Source organism: Chenopodium album, chromosome 2 (assembly GCF_948465745.1).
Source record: "Chenopodium album chromosome 2, dcCheAlbu1.1, whole genome shotgun sequence".
Taxonomy (NCBI): Eukaryota; Viridiplantae; Streptophyta; class Magnoliopsida; order Caryophyllales; family Amaranthaceae; genus Chenopodium; species Chenopodium album.
The window spans coordinates 15,496,801-15,518,716 of NC_137835.1; the positions used below are offsets into that span (position 1 = coordinate 15,496,801).

The 21,916-nt window shown below is 33.4% G+C and overlaps 1 protein-coding gene across 1 annotated transcript; it reads left to right on the forward strand.

Annotated features, from left to right (window-relative positions):
- The first annotated feature begins 1,336 nt into the window (after positions 1-1,336).
- Positions 1,337-14,162, forward strand: LOC145583726 (protein SIEL-like). The gene is made up of 9 exons (XM_081640728.1): positions 1,337-3,088; positions 3,497-3,580; positions 5,260-5,493; positions 6,672-6,863; positions 9,877-10,017; positions 10,127-10,216; positions 11,028-11,244; positions 11,347-11,530; positions 13,217-14,162. Exons 1-9 carry the CDS (start codon positions 2,429-2,431, stop codon positions 14,145-14,147), a joined length of 2,733 nt encoding a protein of 910 aa, XP_081496854.1. The 5' UTR covers positions 1,337-2,428; the 3' UTR covers positions 14,148-14,162.
- The last annotated feature ends 7,754 nt before the right edge of the window (positions 14,163-21,916 follow it).

The window sequence follows — 21,916 nt, forward strand, 5'->3', positions numbered from 1 at the left end:
GTAATTATTATGCAAGGTCATTGATAAAAATCTTATTTGAAACTGAATAATATTATGATTTAAAACAATAAGTGCGATATCCACAAATCTTAACCCAATTTTTTATTCTCATAAATGCAACTCGAAATAGAGCAAATCTAATTTTCTTGATTCATAATTTTTATGCAAAATCATACTTTGATGGATAGCCCATGAAATAAAAAATCTATAGATATATCATAAGCCCAATTTCAATTTAAAACAAAGAAAATATGATTAAAACACTAAACACGATCGAAAACCAACACCTAATTTGGTCATATCTTAAGATCTAGAAATGAAATTTAACTAATTCTAATGAAAATATACACTTAAATAATCTCAACTATGGGCAATTTACTTCTAATAATCCCAACTAAGGTTTATTATCCAATAATCCAAACTATGGGGGGTCAGTTTACCTCCAATGGTCCTAATGACCGGTGACCTGCTAAAATAGTTTTTTTTTTTTTTTTTTTTAAATTATGTTTTTTTTTTTTTTTAATTGTCATGTGTCAACACATGAATGATCCAAAATTAAGAAAAAAAAAACATAATTTAAAAAAAAAAAAAAAAACAAAGTTCTAGCGACTCTTTTCCCCACCCCCTGACACAATATATACTCCTAGAGTACTATGGTCATAGTACTCCTTACAAAATATATATGAGTTATTTTGTGCACACTTTATGTTATTTTGTTTAAATGTTGTGTTATTTATTACAACAATATGTTATTTACTTATTTATTACTTTAACCTCAACTCATGCTATTTTTAATTTACATTAAATAACATGTACTTATTTAAAAATAACATATATATAAATTGAAATAATAATAAATTCACATCAAAATAATATTAGCATTTTTGAGTTTTAAGGTATCGTGAAGAGAATCAAACACTTAAGAAGATACTAAATTTCTAGACATAAACACATTTAAACCCTTAAATTACCTTCAGATCAATTGATTTCTAAGAAACAAAGAAAATTAGAAGAAGAAAAGAGGAGAGACAAAGTGTGTTTGATTTAGAGTTGGAGTAGTGAGAGCAAAAGAGAGAGAGTGAGAGTGAGGTTGATTCCTCAAAAACCCAGAAAATTGAAAGAAGAAAGGAGAGAGAAAGTGTTTGATTTTGTTGGAGTAGCCGAGAGGAAGAGAGAGTGAGTGCGGGAGGAAGATGAATGGGAAAAAGGGCAAAATAACATAAATGTATTTAAAAATAACATATACATAATTTGAAGTAACAAAGAGTTAACATCAAATTTACATGAGTTTTATAAACCAGGAGTATGATAGAAATTGAGGTTCTAGCCACCCTTTTCCCCACCCCCTGACCTCTCCGGAACCCTCTCTCCACCCTCTGACCTCATCAGAAACCGCCTGACAACCCCCTTTATCACCAAAAACGGCCAACCGACCTTAGAAACCACCCACCCAGCCCTCCCCGATCCCCAAAATCACCCACCCACCCCTCCCAGACCAATGTTCTCCACTCACAATCCCAAACCCTAATTCAACTCTCTCAATTTCTCTCTCCTCATCAACAATGGCAACGACATCATTCAATCGGAGGAGACTCCAATTCCATCTCCACAACAAGCCGGACACAACATCGTCGTCTTACCACCGCCGGTCGCAATTAGGGAAAGTTTGTGGTTGCTGTGTTGTTCCTAGTGGCTGAAGTTAGTTGCGGTTGCCGCTATTGTGTTGGTGGCTGGAGTTGCGTCTGTAGTTGCTCTATTGGTGGTTGGAGTTGGAGGTGGTGGTGGTTTGATGTGTGTAGCGGCTGCGAGGTGGAGGAGGGTTGTGCTCTGGTTGTCAGGGCTGCTACTTGGGTTTGGAGGGAGCAGGGGATGGCGATATTGGTTGGTGGTGCGGTGTAGGTTAGCAGTTAGAGTGGTGGAGGTTAAGGTAGGCAACAATTAGGGTTTTTTTATTTTTTATTTTTTATATTTTTTATTTTGGACCAATCTTGTGTTGGTGATGGTGATGTTATGAAGTCAAGGCTACTGCCTGGGTTTTGAGGGAGCAGGGGATGACGATATTGGTTAGTTGGTGCAGTGTAGGTTAGGAGTTAGAGTGGTGGAGGTTAAGGACTTAAGGTAGGCAACCATTATTATTATTATTATTATTATTTTTTTAATTTTAAATTTTGGACCAATCGACACGTGTCATGATAACTTGCTATAACAAGTTATTGACCGGTTGAGACTATTGTAGGCAAACACATAGCATAGTTTAGATTATTAAATAATAATAAACCTTCTTTGAGATTATTAAAAGTAAATCGCCCAACTTTAAAAAAAAAAAAAAAAAAAACCGAAATTCCTAGTGACAAACGCTTTGAAAATCTCAGGCGTTTTAGCGTTTTGCCTCTAAAAACAAGATGAACTGTTAATCCAGTGAGCAAAAATGGAGCAACAACTATGGCGGGAAACCCAGAAAAACCTCACCACCACCAACACCAACACCAACACCAACACCCTCTCTCTGCAACTCCTCTCACAACTCCAAACCCTCATCACCAACCCCTCAACCACACCCTCCACCATCTCCGCCATCCTCGAAACCCTTACCAACTCCCCCTCCCTCCTTCCCAACCACCACATTTTCTCTCTCCTCCACTCCCTCCATCTCCACCACCCTCCCTTCTCCTCTTCTCTCTCCTCCACTCTCCCCTCTCTCACCACCTCCCTCCTCTCCGACCCCACTTCCTCCGCCATCGCCGCCGCCGCCGCACTCTCTCTTCTCGCCTCACTCTCCGCCGCCGACTCCCTCGATCACAGTCTTGTCATCTCTCTGTGTTTCCGCCCGAGCGTTTCGGCTCGGGTTTGGGTTTTGAATAATGTGATCAAGTTATCGATTCCTCCCAATTTGTTGCTGCCGGTTATGCTAGGGTTTACTAAGGATCCTTACCCTTGTGTTCGTCAAGCTGCGTTGGAGGGGTTGGTGGGTGTTTGTCATTCTGGGGTTGTGGTTGAGGATTCTGAGATTGTTGAAGGGTGTTATTTTCGTGCCGTTGAGCTTCTTCTTGATCAACATGATTATGTTCGCTTGGCTGCTCTTCGTGCAGTGAGTTATTACTTCCTCCGTTTTTTTTTTTAATTGCAACGTTTGGAATTTTACACTATTCACACACTCATTTGATCGTTTTTTGTGATTTATATGTTGGAATAATAGTAATGTGGTATCATGTTAGGTGCAAGACTCACAATTTAGCTTTAATAGTTATTAGAATACAAAATACATATATTGCCTTAAAATGTGGTATATTTGGAGCCATTAAGTAAGTTGTGGAGAATTGAAAGAAAGAGAGCATAATTCAGGTGCGTTTTCGACTTTTCGTGTGTGGTAGATGTTTTCAGCAGTTCGGGCACTGGTTGCCACAACTAAGAAGGGAGGGGGTATAGTGACAACTAACAATACTAGGAGTGATTGAATCCCATGAATAATATATTTATTTATTTATCTATATTTCAGGTAAGAACGTGGGGGTGCATGCTTGCTGCATCTAAGGAAGAGGAAGAAGATAGGAGAGACTGTTCAGATGGTGTATTTTTGCTGGTACATGACCTAAGTAATTCAATATGTATGTTTGGTAGTCTTTGTGATGTTTACTTGGTAGTCTTTGTGATGTTTACTTGGGTGTTCTGTTGCTGCTAGTGCTGCAGCATAGATTTGTGCAGCAGTAATGTTGTGACATAGGAGAATTTCTTTAGTATAAAAGCCTTTCAATATTTATTTGTAATGCTTGATTGGCTATCGACTTTATGTATCTTTCTTTGAAGGAGTTTATAATGCTAAGAAAAACCATTTACCAGCCTCTGTATTTGTAAGTTAGTTGCATAATTACTTGGACTAAATAGGATATATGTTTTATTATTTAACTATAATTTTTATGAGGAGTATATCTACATAATGGCACATAAAATACCTATTTGTCCGCACTTGTGATTGTTAATACATGTATTTTTCTATCTTTTCATCCACATCTTTTTATAAAAAAATTTCAAATAATTCTATCCTTTCACCCACATCTTTTTATCAAAATATTTCAAATGATTCTGAAATAAATGATCTACAGGTTCTTTAACCCTCTACAAGCCTAGAGTAGTCTATAGCCGCAAACTATAGATATAAAAAAAAAAAAAAAAAAAAAATTGTTACATCTGGTTTGAGTTTGTTCTGTATCTTCTATAGAGGCATTTGATACAAACTTTGAAAACAGAATGGAAAGGAAACAATTAAGAGAGGGAAAGAAACTATCAAACTCTTACCTTTTCATTTGTTTGGTTTAATCGTGGAAATGAATCACTTAAACTGAACTCCCTTTCTTCTCGTGAAAGGAATCACTTGCAAGATTACATTTGATGAGGTAGAGAGCTGAAAAGAGAGAAAATGAAATTTTTGGAAGTGAGAGAGAGAAGCCGGAATTTTTTTGTGTTTGAGGAGGGTAATGGTAATTAATACCTTTTGTTTTAGAGAGGTAACAACTAGGTGGAAACTATTATCCCTAGGTAATGATAATTGTTACCCAAACCTTATTACCAAAACACTTGGAAATGGTAATGTTTTATTGAATCAGTTTCCAAACATGCTCTACATGTTTTAGGTTGATAAAGCCGGAACTTTGGGGATATTGGATCCTGACTTCCTATATTTTTAGTTGAGATGCTTCTTTGAGATGAAAAAACTGTGAGGGGCTGTAATTTGGTCCTGGAAGTTGAACTCTACCCTGAGTTCTTAATGTACATGGTGCCCTACAGCATCTCTATTTGTAACTCCTGAACTCTGGACTAAAACAAAACAGATTAATGATTTTGATAAGCTTAAATGGTTGGACGTTTAATCACCGAGGCATTTTAAGTTACAACTGATCTGTATCGTCCTATATCTAAACTTATTTGGTTTTGTTTTGCTTTGATTGTGTTTTACGTTGCAATACATGAATCACCATGTTGCTATCTTCAACAAATCTATTTCAAAGGCACCCTGATGCCTCATTGGCCTGATGTTGTGACTCACTGTGATGTAGTCAGCCCTTGCCTATTGTAGGTTGTGATGTGGGCTAATGAGTAGAGGAATGCTTTTTTTTTTTTAACCCTTTTTTTTTGTTCTTGTATTTGTGGTGATCATGGTACTCATCTCCTCATTATGTCTTTAGTGGGTGCCATCCTGTAACTGCCATTAATTGTTTTCTTCATAGATCTGCTAACAAAGTTTTGCTTGGTTTGGCTTCACAGATATGTTCTATGGTCAGAGATATGAATGTGGGAGTCAGGGTGGAGGCTTTTACTGCCCTGGGAAAAATTACTTATGTATCTGAAGATATTTTGTCGCAGACCCTTAACAAAAAGGTTGACGAAGCAATTAAAGTGAAACAATCCTTAGCTCTGTTTAGCTCAAAATCACATGAAATTCATGCTGGTGTTGCTGCTGGTGCATTTATTCATGGTCTAGAGGATGAATACAGCGAGGTAATTGCAAAATTTTGGTTGTGTTCTAATTCAGTAATTTGTATTACTTCATGTTTTTTTTAAGCTAATCCTAAACTAATGCATTTACAAACTTTAGAGCGTAGCCTAGCCAAATGATATTCTATTCACCAATTGTTACAAAGGCATTTATGTCCATGAAAAAGTAGTGTCTCTCTCGCTTTATATCATGTTATCTGACCTCTTAGCTACTACCTACTTTAATAATAACTTTAATGCTTCCAGTTTTGGATTTGGTAAAAGAAAGTTGGCATTCCTTTTCTAGCAAGTGGTTTCCTCTTTCTCTCTCTCCTCACCGTATGGGAAATATACCTCGTTGTTCTCTCTCTCTCTCTACTCATCACTGTGCTGTATAAAAAAGCATGACATTTCTCTGTGGAAGATATTGTGATCTGGTAGGAGTAACTTTTTTCATTCCATATTATGCGTTTCTCAACTGGACAATTATATGTTCATTTAATATACAAATCTAATCTAATCTAATCTAATATATATGTTTAAAGGGGAGATTTTTTCCCCGACTATTTAGAGAGCCACGTAGGATTTAATTTTCTTAGCACGCCATGTAGGATTATAAATTTAAGTGGTATCCAATTAAATAATTCAAATGCCACGTAAGCAAAATTGGCGAATGAAATTTTAAAGTTTAAATTAATTAAATACAAAATATTATCTTTTGAGATTAGGAATTTTATCTAATATTTTAAAACTAATATAATAACAATTTTAATCACATAAATACGAAAAATATTTTTTGTAAAAAAATGCTAACAAACCGTGCGGGCTTCATCTAGTGCATTACAAATTGCCACTCTTGATTTCAATTTCAATAACCAGCTTTTTAAAAAAATTGTGCAGTCTTAGACAACAGTGATGAAAATGGAATAGTGGGAATATATTTTAGGTTTTATTAATGCCAATTTTTGATGGCTTCCTTTTGTTTTTGTTCACTGTACTTCATATTTATTTTTTTTATTATTTATTTTTTTTACACCCAAAATTACTTGGCCATTTTAAACTGCCCAAACAATTTTAACAAAAGTTGTAGAATTGGTTGTAAGACAATTGTTTGGGATGGAGGGACTGCACATTCTGATGTTAAATATGTTTCCCATCATGCCACTAGCTGACCCTGTGTAATATGTATGGCTATCCTGAAGGTACAACGGGTTGCATGTATCTCCTTGCAAATGCTTTGTGTCATCTCTGGTCGATTTGCTCCTGATGCGGTTAATATATTGAGCTATGTTCTGAATGATGACTCGGTTATTGCCAGGTTAGAGGCTTTAAAGACAATCCATTGCATGGCAATTTCTGGATGTGTAGTGATGAAAGAGGCACATATAGATATGGTATGCTTTTTATACTACCATAAACATTTTAGGTTTTGTTTTTTAACATGAGGTATATTGCTCTGAGATAACCTTCTTTTGTTTAAAATTATATTACTCTCCTTTTATGTAATAAGCCCACCTTAGCCCAGGCCTAAGGTGCAGCACCTGTAGGTTTAGGTAAGACACTAGTTTGCAGACATGGCGCAAACTAGACGCAAACCAGTGTCTTACTTACTGGTGCTGCACCTTACGCCTGGGCTTAGGCGTGCCTGAGTGCGCCTTTTGAATGCAGTTGAGCCTATCAATGAAAAGGTGCAAAGGCTTGCTCTCTGGTACATGGGATTTTTATAGGATTCAAGTTTTTTACAATGTAACATTACGATGTTTACAAAAGTTGAATGTGGAGGTCTTGGATTAACAAGCTTGATAAACAATTTACGCTGTCTTGCAATTTATAGTGAATACCCTTCTCTCTAAATATTATAGGGAGTTCCACAAAGTTTTAGTTTGTTATTAAAGCTAGGAGCTAGCTAATGCTCCCTACAAGTTCTTAAAGTTTACTGCTTATGATATCAACTTTTTAATTTTGTAAACCATCATATGGAAATCATGTACTATTTTCTTACCAAAGCATAGACATGGAGTTACATCTAACGAAGGTCCTATTCTCAACGGAATCAAACAATAACACTATGTTTGGATAACAATAGTGTAGAGAAAGGGAGGGGAAGGAAAAAGAGGGAAGGGAAAGGGAGGTGAGGGGAAGGAGAAGCAAACCTTCCATTTTCCTTCCAAATCTCTTCAACAATGGAGGGATTTGATTCATTAAAAGTAGAGGGAAAATATATCCTTCCAATTCCCTCCCCTTCCCTCCTTGTATTAGATATCCAAACAAGGGAGGATGCATCCCTCCATTTCCCTCTATCCAAACATATTCTAAGTGCCAACAAACAACTTGTTTTGTGGGACAAATTTAATCTAACCAACTTTTTTAGCTTTCAGTGAGCAGCTGTTGTTCATCAATTAGCTGTGCTAACTAGTTTTTTAGCAACCAGTTTTCACTTCTAGAAAGACTTTCGTAGTAGTGGTAAAGTAATTCTGACGCAAAAAAATTCTCTTTATGGATAAATGGATAAGTAACCACCAAAAAACTTTATAGTTCTGCCAGATTGACAAAAATATAGTCCATAACCGAAGGTCCGGAAGTAGTAGGCTTGGATCTTGGGCTTGGTTTACATTCTCAATCACCATTCGTAAATTTTGTGCTTTGACCCGGTTATTTGTCTGTACTCGATCTGGAAGGCTTAAAAAAAACACTTAGTTATATTTAGAATTTTGACAGTTTTCCTTTTCCTTTTATAATAGGAAAAATTAACATGAATATTATGACCTTTGCTCAGTCCGCCATAAATATAACCACCTTTTGATAATCCCCTAATAAAACGACCTTTAACATTGATCTTCCAAAAAATAGGACGAAACCGGTTGGTAACCAGTTTAATAGGTTAATATGACATGTGTCACTTTGTAATTGGTAAGTTTTTTTTTAAATTTTTAAAATTTTTTTTTTTTTACAATTTTCCTATGAATAAATTGATTTTAACTCAAAAAAAAAAATAAAAAATAAAAAATAAAAAAACAACAAAAACCCCCAACAGCCACCTCCCACTCCGTCATCAGCGACCCTACCCCACCCACCACCTTCCCGGAACCCCTTCACCGACCACCCTGCCCGAAATCCTTTTTCCGACTACCCACTTTGCACCCAACACCACTAACCCCAAAACCCCAGTCCCCAATCCCACCACCACTAGCCCAAAACCTTACCCACCGGCCACCGTAATTGAAACCCATTAAAAAGGGGTGGAGATGGGGAGGGTTTCAAAGATTGGCGAGGGTCATGGTCGGAGATGGGAGGGTTGAACTGGAGGGGATTATGGCGCTGCGGCGGTCGACGAGGCTAAATGGCGAGTTGTTGATGACGCCTTGTTGAATGGGAAGCAGGAGATTTTAAAGAGGGTGTTGGATTGGTGGCGGGACAGCTGGAGAAAGCTTTCGAGTTGGTGACCAGGTGGGGTTTGGGTTTCAGTGCAGAGCTTTCATGGTAGAGGTCAGTGGAGCTTCCATGGTAAGAGCTTCCATGGCAATGGGGTGTTGACGGTGAAGAAGTGGTGGTGAGGGTGAGTTTTTATTTATTTATTTATTTATTATTATTATTATTATTAAAATATATATATATATATATATATATATATATATATATATATATATATATATATATATATATATATATATATATATGTTAAAATTGAAATTAAAAATCTAACCAATTATGATGTGACATGTGTCTTTCCATAACCTATTAAACAAGTCACCGGTTTTTTATCCTATTTTTGGAAGATGATGTGCAAAGGTCGTTTTATTGGGGGATTATCAAAAGGTGGTTTTATTTATGGCTGAACGGGCAAAGGTCATAATATTTCTGTCAATTTTTCCTTTATAATATACAAAGTACTTAATTAGGGAAACATATACTTCGTATTATTGTTCCTTTACTGTCATGGCTCAACCAAACAGCATAATTGGGAATCAGAATTCATTTTTGAAATGTACCAAACATACTAATAAGAATCAATGTCCAAACCATACCTTCCTAATGTCATTTTTTAATTCCAGACCTGTAGCGTATTTTGTACAATGATTACTTCTTCTTGGCCTATTGATATCTTATTCTTATTGCGGTGGGGGGAGGGTGACTGAACTGCGTGTAATGTCTCAAGCATGAATGCTTTGCTTTGTGCTTGTTCTGGATTTATTTGTTATTGGCGCTCTATACAGCTATGCTTGTTGCTAATCTCATTATTTTGTGTTCTATTGCATATGTAACTTTTCTGGCATGTAGATTCTGTTTGCCAGCATATCCTGTTGCTTGTACTAAGTTAATATAATCTGCATGTGTTTTTCGATATGCTATGCTGTGTTATTTATGGAATTCAGAGTTAAAACAATCTCTCATTTGTCCTTATTGCAGGTGCTTGGTACCCTTGTTGACAGGAACTCCCAGATAAGATCCAGAGCCTTTGATTTGCTTGGATCAGTTAAATTGCCTGACCTGAAAGTGTCCAAATTAACTGTTGAAAGCCTCTTTAGAAGTCTGGACATCTATCCTAAGGTTGTTAAGTCATGTCATATTAACACTATGTATTGCTTCATTTGATTCTTCATTGTTTAATCTTTCTGTCATTCTTTTTTAATTTATTGGGTTTCCTGTAATGTTCCAGAGTGAAGCCGAAATCTTTCGTACATTGTTCAATATAGGTCAAAATCATGGCAAATTTGCAGTCAGGATTGTCAAGGACCATTATAACGAGGTTAGCATTTTTTCAGTCATCATTATGCTTATCTTCTGTACATAGTGCTACAACTAATCAAATTTAGGTCCTTTCTCTTCACCTGATTCTCACTGAAGTGAATATGTTTACTAATGAACCTGGTTTTAATTGAGCAGAACTGATTAAAAACCGAATAAGTGAAGTCACTGCTTTTTTTCTGTGTACAATCTGTTACTTCATAACTTCTCTCTTATAAGCTGTTTAAACAAGTATTTGATTTTTGGTTGTTGGATGCATGTAAGGCGGGAGAAATTATGTAGAGGTTATGTGTAAGATGGTGTAAGTTATGCTGAGGTTTGATGTCCTCTTTATGTCCTGTCTAAAGCCACCTTATGCCTATGCATTCCTCGCTTGTCCAGTGTTCTGTAATTGGATTTTATCTTGGTACTTTGGCCTTCGATGAGGGAACTAATCCTGTCTCAGTTGAAGCCTAATGTATTAGCTGAAATTTTTTCTCTTAGAAGTGCTGTGTTTGTTCGTCTATCTTCTTGTCCAGGATACAACATTAAAAGGCCAGAAGTTATCATCTGTGACATAAGTAGTAGGTTGGTGGATCACTGGATCATAAATGAGTGTATAACCATGTGTTTACAGAAGTGAAAATTAGTATTTAAGTAATATTTCCCATCAATAAAGATGATGTGTTGCCATACTTCATTTTTTTGCTTGTTACGGACGTGCTCTTGTTATTCATTGCACATGGCTTATGCGTAGGATGTGTTCCCCTTCACTCTCTTCTAAAATTTTGCACCACAACTACTTTTCTGACAGAGTGTGCTGTATCCTTCAGATTAAGCCTTCCAATGATGAAAAATCTGGCTTTTATGGCTCAAGAATTGCTGGAATGTCAGTCTTGGCTATTTCAGCTTCCCTCAAACACGAAGAGCACTTTCATCAAATTCCACCAAGGATATTTTCGTATGCAGCTGCATACTTTGGGCGGATTGCTTATACTCTTGGTGATATTCTGGATATTGATTCCCTTTTGGCCTACCTGTCTTGCTGCGGTATATCAAATTGTCATACTTGCTTGAACATTGGCCAATTTAGAATCTAAGTGATGCCTTGTCAAATTTTTTTTTTTTTAATTTTTTAATTTTGTTAAATAGGTGAGCACCAATTTGAGGTACAGTCTGAAACCAGGGCTCAACCAGAGGTACTTCCAGCTGCAAAAGGTCAGCAGGAAGCACCTGTGCATGTCTTCAGTGCAATACAAATTGTTCTTGCAACAGTGAAGAGGTTATGGCCGCTGGTAAAATGTGGATATACAAATGAAGTGTTTAAGGCTTTAAGGTGTGTGAGGATGGAACTTTGTGCTTTTTGTTTCTTTGAGCTCTTTTCGTTCTGTATGATCTTTCTATTCAAGCTTAGTATGATGGAAATAGTTCAGGATTGAATGCTGATGGAAACAAACTATTTCACGTACACCCTTAGAACAGGATCAAATGAGAAAGGATAGAGAGAATAGTAGACTGGCATCATTGTTGAAACATACAAGAGATTTTTTATTGGTGTGGGGAGTATATTTTGCCATTTTGAGTTTGAAAGTGTGATATAGAAGTGAACAGAAGGGGATCACTCTTGTGCCTTTTTTTGACCTTGATCACACTTGTGCCTTCTCTCCCCCCCCCCCCTTCTTAAAATGGGAAATAGTAGTCTGGGGGAGGGAGGGGATGGGAAAAGGGAATTAATTATATGCATGATCATTGATCCTTTCATCAGCTTAGTATATGCTCTCATCACCTGAAATAGGGTGTTTAGATATGATTTTGTTAAGGTCTGGTGATCTGGTGTGACTAAACTCTTTGAACATATTATTACAACACTGTAAGAAAAAACAGTATAAATTGGGATCTTGTTCGCTTCATCTCCAAGTTTGTTCATATTTTTTTTAATTAATATGCAATAAAAGATATCTTGTACTACCCCCGTTTATGAAAATTCGTGACACTGTATTCTTTCACGCTTGTCAATGTAAAACTTAGATTATTAATATCTCTAATAATTTATTTGTAAATATTATAAAAGATTGATATTCTGAAACTTCATATTGAGACGATCTATGATGACCCCACATGTATATGTATGATGGTTAAGGTGATATTTGTGAATAAAGCCAAAGTCAAAAGTGTTGAGAACTTTCAGAAACAAAGACAGTAATAAATAAATGGAACTAATGGAAGTGTTATCTGGTCTGAATATTTGATCTGATCCAGTCTGATTTTGTTTGGTTCTGACAAGTAATAATTTTTGTAAAGAGAGAGTGTTCTTAGATGACCTTTGCCATTTTGAGCTCAACTGTTTGAGTTTGAAGGAGATCAATAAGGCAATTGCTTTGTGCCATTTTGTTACCTTTTATCACTCTTGGATTAAAAATAAAAATTTCTCGTGTAGACCAACATTTAATTGTTATATGATGTGAACTTATAGACTAATGGTATGAGCCACGAAAAAGGCACACATATCTTAATATCCATTTTTCCATTATATATCCACTTTCTAGGTCTATGTTATAGGCATGGGGATAATGGTATTAGTCAAAATGGTCGTTAATGGTTTTGTACTTGTTCACTTGTCGTCTAGGATTTGGATAACTTGCATGTATTGACTTTATCGCACCCTTGTAAATTTGTGGTGTCTGAACTCTTGTGAAGCTTCTGCAATGGTTTTGTTTTCTTTATTAGCCTGTCTTAACTTTTGGTTTTTTGTACGCTGTTGTAAGCAGTTTCTTGTTCTGCTGTTCATGCTCTTTCCTCTGTTGCATATTTGGCAAGTTTTGCTCCTCTTGTAAGTTATTCCTGTATTTGCATTAGCAGGCACTCACTAGTAACTAAGTTCACATTTTTTGTACCTTCTAGCATCAAGTATTTGAGGAGGTGGTATGGTGTTCACAAATTTACCCTAGTGATTGCATATTAGACTGTTTGTTGCTCTCTCTCCCTTGGAATTGAGAACTTGGCAAACTTTGTGTTTTCTCAGGTGTTGTAAAGAATCTCTTGCAGCTGTAAGGCCTGGCTCTTTTGCATATGCTGGTGCAGTAGCTTTTGCCTTCCAATATATCCATATAGTGAAGCTTCTCACGAGGGTATGGAGACACTTTGAGGTTTCCAAAAATTGTCATTTGTATCAATTGGGCGACTTGGACTTGCTACTTGGGAAACTTGACAAAGCGATTCTAGCTATCAGATACGGGTTCATTGGGTTGAGTAAAGATGTTGAGCTTATTATAATGGAGTTGTTGCTTCTCAACTATCTGCTGCAACTTTCAAGCTCTCGCATGCATTGCAAAACCTTACAGAAATTATCTACTATGGTTGCTTCGGTGTGCCACTTACGGGATGCAAAATCCATTGCATGTTCGGACTTTGTGAACCTACTTGCAGAACTATCGTCCAATGGCAGTTTCTCTCTTGATGCAACTGGTGATCAATTTCAGTTGAAAAAACTGCGTGACTTATTTATACTCAAAGACATGGTACTCACTGAAGAAATCAGACACATCAGTGCAGAGCTTGTTGTTCTTGGCTTTGACTCAGTAAGTCCTTTGCGCTTCATCTCAGGATTGCCTGTCAGTATACCCCTGGACATTACTCTCTATAACGTGACTAATGAGCATAGACTATGGCTTAAGATTGTCTTAGATGACAAGGTATCTGAGTTTGTTTTCTTAGACATGGAAGAATATGGAGGTCTTGACGAGGTCAAAAAGTTCAAGTTCACCGCACCATTTTACAGAACACCAAAAACAGTTGCTTACACATTGAGGGTTAGTATGGGTATGGAATGTATGTCTGAGGATTTGCATTTGGTTAGAGGTCACGGGGGCCCTAAACATGCCCTGACTTACATTAGCCTGGAAATTGAAGCTTATTTTGTAAATTTGAATGCTGATAATCTTTTGATACGTTAAATTGCTTCTACCTTAGTTCCTTTTTGTTCTTCTTGTTGCTTCCTTGTTGTTCCTTATGCATACTACAAATGTTAATATCTTATTTTCACTTTTAATCAATTCACCTTTTTTTTTTTTTTTTTTTTTTTTTTTTTTTTTTTTGAGGAAAATTCACCTTTCTTTTAATATTCCACAAATTATTGCATACTATAAATGTTCCTTTTGCTATTAATTGTAGTATCATCATCAAATATTTATTATTATTATTATTATTATTATTATTATTATTATTATTATTATTATCATTATTATTATTATTATTATTATTATTATTATTATTATTATTATTATTCATTATTATTATTATTATTATTCATTATTATTATTATTATTCATTATTATTATCATTATTATTATTATTATTATTATTATTATTATTATTATTATTATTATTCATTATTCATTACATGGTAACTAGATAGCAAATCGTCACAAAAACACATCAATTCTTAACTAATTTTGTATCAATGATATATATCAATTAACCTATACTAAAAGCAAATCTAAAATAACACTTGTCACGATGTTATTAGTAATTTTCCCGCCCATTTTGCTTTCCGTTTTCCCAGAGATTTTTTAAGGAAAGTAAATTATAATAATCCAAAACATCTTTTTTCCCATTAAAATTCTTAACAATAATAATTCTCCTTATAAACCCAACTAATATATTCTTTACATAAATGTAGTATTTAATATAAGGTTTTTCAAAAATAATATAAGGTTTTTTTTTTTCTTTTTATTTATTTTTTTTTTTTTGTAAAAAAAATGAATGGTAATATTATTAAACAATACTACTCTATCGCCTCTATATATGTTTAAAAAAAAAAAAAAACACCAATATTACTCTATATTATCTTAGTTATTGTTAATACTATCAACTTTTTATTTATTTATTCATTTTTTCTAATTTTGTTACTTTTGCAATAATATTCAATTCAATAAAAAAAATAAAAACATTTTGTTAACACACACATATACACTTTATTTTTTACTCTTAAAGTCGTATCAATAATAAAGAACATGCGCGGATACTATCCTTAGTTCTTTACTTTTTAAAATAAAACCTCATAGACCCCTTTAAAAAAAAAAAAAAAAATCAAGTCTAAGTGTTACTATTCTCAACATTGGTATACCTAGATATGATTTTAAAGTTATATTTATTTTTGAATTAGTATTATGAGTATAATTTTTTATAAAATTCAATATAACAACTCTTTGTAAGATTTAATAATAATAATTCTCAAAACATCTTTTTCCCCATTTAAATTCTTAACAATAATAATTCTCCATATAAACCCAACTAATATATTCTTTACATAAATGTAGTATTTAATATAAGGTTTTTTTTTCAAAAATAATATAAGGTTTTTTTTTCTTTTTTTTTTTATGTAAAAAAAAAATGAATGATAATATTATTAAACAATACTACTCTATCGCCTCTATATATGTAAAAAAAAAAAAAAAGACACACCAATATTACTCTATATTATCTTAGTTATCGTTAATACTATCAACTTTTTATTTATTTATTTATTTTTTCTAATTTTGTTACTTTTGCAATAATATTCAATTCAATAAAAAAATAAAAACATTTTGTTAACACACACATATACACTTTATTTTTTACTCTTAAAGTCGTATCAATAATAAAGCACATGCGTGGATACTATCCTTAGTTCTTTAATTTTTAAAATAAAACCTCATAGACCCCTTTAAAAAAAAATAAAATCAAGTCTAAGTGTTACTATTCTCAACATTGGTATACCTAGGTATGATTTTAAAGTTATATTTATTTTTGAATTAGTATTATGAGTATAATTTTTTATAAAATTCAATATAACAACTCTTTGTAAGATTTAATAATAATAATTCTCAAAACATCTTTTTTCCCATTAAAATTCTTAACAATAATAATTCTCCATATAAACCCAACTAATATATTCTTTACGTAAATGTAGTATTTAATATAAGGTTTTTTTTTCCAAAAATAATATAAGGTTTTTTTTTCTTTTTTTTTTTTGTAAAAAAAAATGAATGATAATATTATTAAACAATACTACTCTATCGCCTCTATATATGTAAAAATAAAAAAAAATAAAAAAAAAGACACACCAATATTACTCTATATTATCTTAGTTATCGTTAATACTATCAACTTTTTATTTATTTATTCATTTTTTCTAATTTTGTTACTTTTTCAATAATATTCAATTCAATAAAAAAATAAAAACATTTTGTTAACACACACATATACACTTTATTTTTTACTCTTAAAGTCGTATCAATAATAAAGCACATGCGTGGATACTATCCTTAGTTCTTTAATTTTTAAAATAAAACCTCATAGACCCCTTTAAAAAAAATAAAATCAAGTCTAAGTGTTACTATTCTCAACATGGTATACCTAGGTATGATTTTAAAGTTATATTTATTTTTGAATTAGTATTATGAGTATAATTTTTTTATAAAATTCAATATAATAACTCTTTGTAAGATTTAATAATAATCGTGCATTGCACGGGAGTTAAACTAGTATATATATATATATATATATTTGAAAAAGTATCAATGATATATTTTAAAATTTGATACATATATTAATATTTATCTTGAAATTCAATAAACAACCCGGGCAATGCACGGGGCACAAAACTAGTATTTATATAAATAGACAACAAGAAAAGTTTTATAAAGGTAATTTAATCACGTTCAATCACTAATAATTGATTTTTAGTTATTTAAAATGTGATTCTTTACTAATAAAGTGTAATAATTTTATTTATATTGGGTTATTTTTATGCATATTTGGGTAACTTTTATTCATTTTAGGGGTAACTTTTGTTCATTTTAGGCTAACTTTATAACGGATGTACAATATTTTATAGTACATCCGATTTTTTTTTAAAAGTTCGTCTTATTGTATCTTCAACCTTGAATCTTCCTTTTGCTATTAATTGTAGCACAATTTTGATATATAAGGATTCATCGTCATAGTGATTGTTGCAAGGTGCATAATAGTACAATTAGTGAATGTAATATTAGTGATAATGAACATAATATTTATTATAAATGAACATACATAGTTTTATAATCAAATCATATTAAATTGATGATATATATGAAAAAAGAACTAAAATGAACATACAACTTAAATATTGAGAATGAACATCCTATAGCATGAAAATGAACAGCCTATAACAAGTGAATATAAATAAGAAAATTCAAAATGGAAGTGAACATTTATTAGAATGAACTTCCTATCAAATGAACATGAACAACCAGTGTTATGAACATCTTATTGCATGAAAATGAACATTTTTGAAAAAAAAAATCTATAACATGTAAATTTAAATATGAAATCAAAATGAAAGTGAATATTTATCATAATGAACATCCTACCAAATGAAAATGAACATTTAATTACTAAGAATGAACATCCAATAACATGTGAATATAGTTATGAAAATCAAAATAAAAGTGAACATTTATCAGACTGAACATCCTATCATATGAAAATGAACAACCAATGTCACGAATTATGAACATATAACAAATGATATCATGAATTGAGCATCCTTCAACAAAAAAAGATAGGGTTTAAAATTTTTTGGGATCAAACAAAATAATAAGTAATAAATCAACCCCTGTGTAATTTATTCATTTCTTGTTGTTAATTTAGACATTTATGTTGAATTTTTTGTTCTCTACAAAATGTAACACAAATTTGCAATTAATTAAACCAAAGTTGAGTATGTTCAAAATCACAAATAAGTCAACCAAAATTGTAAATATAGTTGACAAATTATTGGAATATATATCAATTAAAATTTTTACATACAAGTTTTTTTTTATTTTTAGAAGTTTAGAAACAAATTGTAAAATTACCTTTTTTGTAGAGGTTATCTTTCAAATTCTTTAAGTACACCTTGAATTTCGTCTTTGATATTCATTATTATTTTTTTTTACAGCTTTTATGCTTTGATAATGGAGGTTTTTGGAGAAAATACAGAGAGTGAGGGTGGTTTTAGAGAGAGAAAATGATACTGTGATTTTTGAAAATGAAAAAACAATAAAAAAATTAGTGTTTTAAATGCAATATTTATAGTGGAGTAGGTGGACAGGTGACATCATCTTCTACGAGACCACTATCAATAACTACCCTTAATGCGGAGGAAGGCAAATTGATCAGTCTGATTTAGTTTATGGGTTGGGAACATCATAACAGCAAACCCGTCACATGTGGCAGAAAACATTTTTATAGGATGGAGGCTTATTTGGTACATAAGAAATTCGGTAATATCATGTAAAAAAAAAAAAAATCGTTAATACTTCGTAGTTACAAATGAGTCATTCAACATAGTACAACCTACATACTAATCAAGAACTTCACAATTGATTGGATCAAAATTAAAAAGTTGATGTAAGTGACAAAAATTACCCCAATGGATCTTTCAAGTCTCCAAGTAAACCAAAATTGTCAGATACAGCTCAAACGGCTTGGTCCCTCTCTAAGATTTTTTTTTTTTTTTTTTTTTTTTTTTTTTTTTTTTTGACAAGAAGAAACTAAACTAAAAATTACATAAGTACATAAAGTTAGTTCTACAACATTTGGCTAGAAGGTGGGCTCTAGCCACTTGTTCTCTCCCAAACTTCCAAATGACACAACCCCGAAACATGCTTCATAGTCTTCGTATTTCCTTTACTGTCCACGAGAGTCCAATATCCTTATGATAAGGCATCTGCAATCTATACACTAGTGTTGAAGAGTCAGTGTAGATCTTTACCCTCTCGAAATTTTTCTGACATGCCCAGGTGAGCGCTTGTTGGCAAGCTTGGAATTCTGCCTGCACCACTGAATTGGTCTTTCCATACAACCCGAGAAATTTTCACCAGTTGAACTATTACTCCGTATTTTTTTTACAACACCAGTTGGATCCCTCTGTTCAAAATAGGTGAAAATAGCTCTGCTTTTGGATTTGTAATTAGAAATCATAGTGGGATCTTATTCTTGTAAGGGCAAAGACTCTCAACCCAAACATTGGGTCAAAAAGTTGTACGACTAACTTGCAAGTTGTCTCATACACAGTGTCAATTACTCCAATACTTGAGGGAGCTGATACACATAGACTTAGTCTATGTGTAACCCCACATAGACATTCAATGAAATTGCGACACGTCAACGTTCTTAAAAAAGAAAGAAAGAGAGTTGAGCAAGAGAGTTAAGTGGTAAAAAGGTGTGAGATTCCCGCCTAAGAAGAGAGCAGCGGTAAAGGATGAAATTATGGCGCCATTTTGTTAAAAAATAGGAAAATTTGTGAGGAAGGTCCTTGTAAGTAGACCTTTTTGTGACAAAGGTCATTTTATAAAAAAAGGTGGCACAAAAGGTCCTTATATCATGTTTAGGTTGTGAGGAGGAACCTTTGACCATTTTCTGGCATTGACTTTTTTATTTCCCGGCAAAAAAAAGTCACATCTAAGTTCCCTTTTTTTAACCCTCCTCTTTTCCCTCGTTTTCCCCTTTTTTCCCCTATCAAACCCTAATTTATGAAAACAGTTAACACCAAAACTTCAATTGTAATCCCATAAATTAAAAGTAAAGGCTATTCAAAGTAATTCAAGGCTAATCCTCCCCACAATGAGAGAAAACAGAGAAAAAAGGGAACTTAATAAGTCACGTGCTTTACACGTGGTTTTTTTTGGCCGGAAAATAAAAAAGTCAATGCCGGAAAATGATCAAAGGACCCTCCTCACAACCCAAATATGATATAAGGACCTTTTGTGCCACCTTTTTTTTTTTTTTTTTTTAATTTTATTTTTATTTATAAAAGGGCCTTTGTCACAAAAAGGTCTACTTAAAAGGTCCTTCCTCACAAATTTTCCTAAAAAAATATTATTTCCTCGACCAAGGTATGTTATGTACTTTTAGAAACAATTTCTATGGTAATGGCCAATGAAGTTCTAGTCATTCGTTGAATCAAAGCTGAAGTAAGAAGCTCAAAACATTATTGGGCGACATTGACGGTAAGTTTTTTTTTTATCAATTGATTAGGTTTAAAATGTATAATTGAAAGTTTTTCTCTTGATTTGACATAGTGTAGCGAGTAAATTAGGAAATATGTTATATGACAGGGTAAAGTCGTATCCCCTAATCAAAAGTAATTCCTAAATCCTCTAACTAAAGTAGATAGGGAAGTAGGGTCGAACTCCACAGGGAAACAAATCTTTCTATTCCTAATTAACTAATATAATCTAGATTATTAGGTAACCAATATATATGTTGAATATGAACTAAACTACGGAGATTAAGAATAAGGAGAAAATAATATATAAAAGGATCTAGGGCATAAGTTCACCAATAAATAATATTCCAGGGTAGAATATAATAATCATTCATCAATGCATACATCAATCAGATTATAAAGGGCTTTCGCTACGTATTATAATCACACAATTAATTTACCGGTATTAAATCTCATCTTTCGAATCTCGACCTAACCATTTATAAATTAACCTGCCTATTGAAACTAGACCTAAACATCAATTCTCATCTGTCGAATCTCGAATCAATATTGTCAAACTCATGCATAAAAGATCTGCGCAAATCTAGTCACAGAGCATTAAATCAATCAATAGGAAATTAATCTAACATTGACAATTAACAATAATAAATTACCCCTTCATATTATTTATGGATCCCCATAAACCCTAGAAATAAAACTACTCACACATAATTAAAACTAAACTAATCAAGACAATTAGAGGAGACATGATCAAAGAAAGAGAATAAATTACTGAAATTAAACCAAGAGTTATATAGAGAGAAAATAATACTAAGAGTTTAAGAGGAGAGAGAAAAGAGTTAGAGAGAGAAAGTCTCAGAAAAATTAAGAAAGAGTAAAAAGAAGGTAAAGAAGTACTAAATTCGTTTTACGGAGAAGTATTTATACTCTGTAAGAATCCTAAACTAAAACAAACTTAAACGACGCTAATCGTCTCCTAACAATAACACGCGCCCGATCGGGCGAGGCACCACCCGATCGGGCGCCAGCCTCTTTGGCCGGGCGCCGACCTTTGCTTCTCCCGCCCGGCCGGGCGCGCCTCTGGGCGCCAACCTTTTTGGCCGGGCGACTCTCTTGGGCCACAATTTGAACTACGATTGGGCTCCAATTCTTCGGGCCAATCTGGGGTTCCTCTTCGGGTCTTGAATACTCGGTCCAAATGCCCCGGTATCACACATACCAAGCCCTTAATCACCGGTTCGATGGCTCTAACCGGCCCTGGGCTATAAAATCTGGTCGTGCTTCTCCAATGTTCGTGATTGCTCCAAAATATCTCGGGAAAATACTCCAAAAGTATAAATCCCTGCAAAAGTCAACCAAATCTACGAAAACACTAGAAAACACCAATTAGTAATAAAAGTGGCTCTAAAGAGCCAAAAACACTACTAATTGTGACCAAGGGACGGGGGTAAAATACTATATAAAATAGACACATCATTATACTTGATGAAAATGGTTTTTACAAGGAAATATAATTGGTTTGAAGTTATAAGAATTGAAGAAGATATGCTTTTAGTTTTGTAATGGAATTCGAACCCATGGATTTATTTTTGATAAAATTTGAAATTTTGTGTTTTGTAGTTAATAATGTTTAATGTACCTTTCTCATGAGTTTTTAAAATTATTTTTAAGCAATTTCAGTGAGATATTAATTTTTTTAGTATGAATATA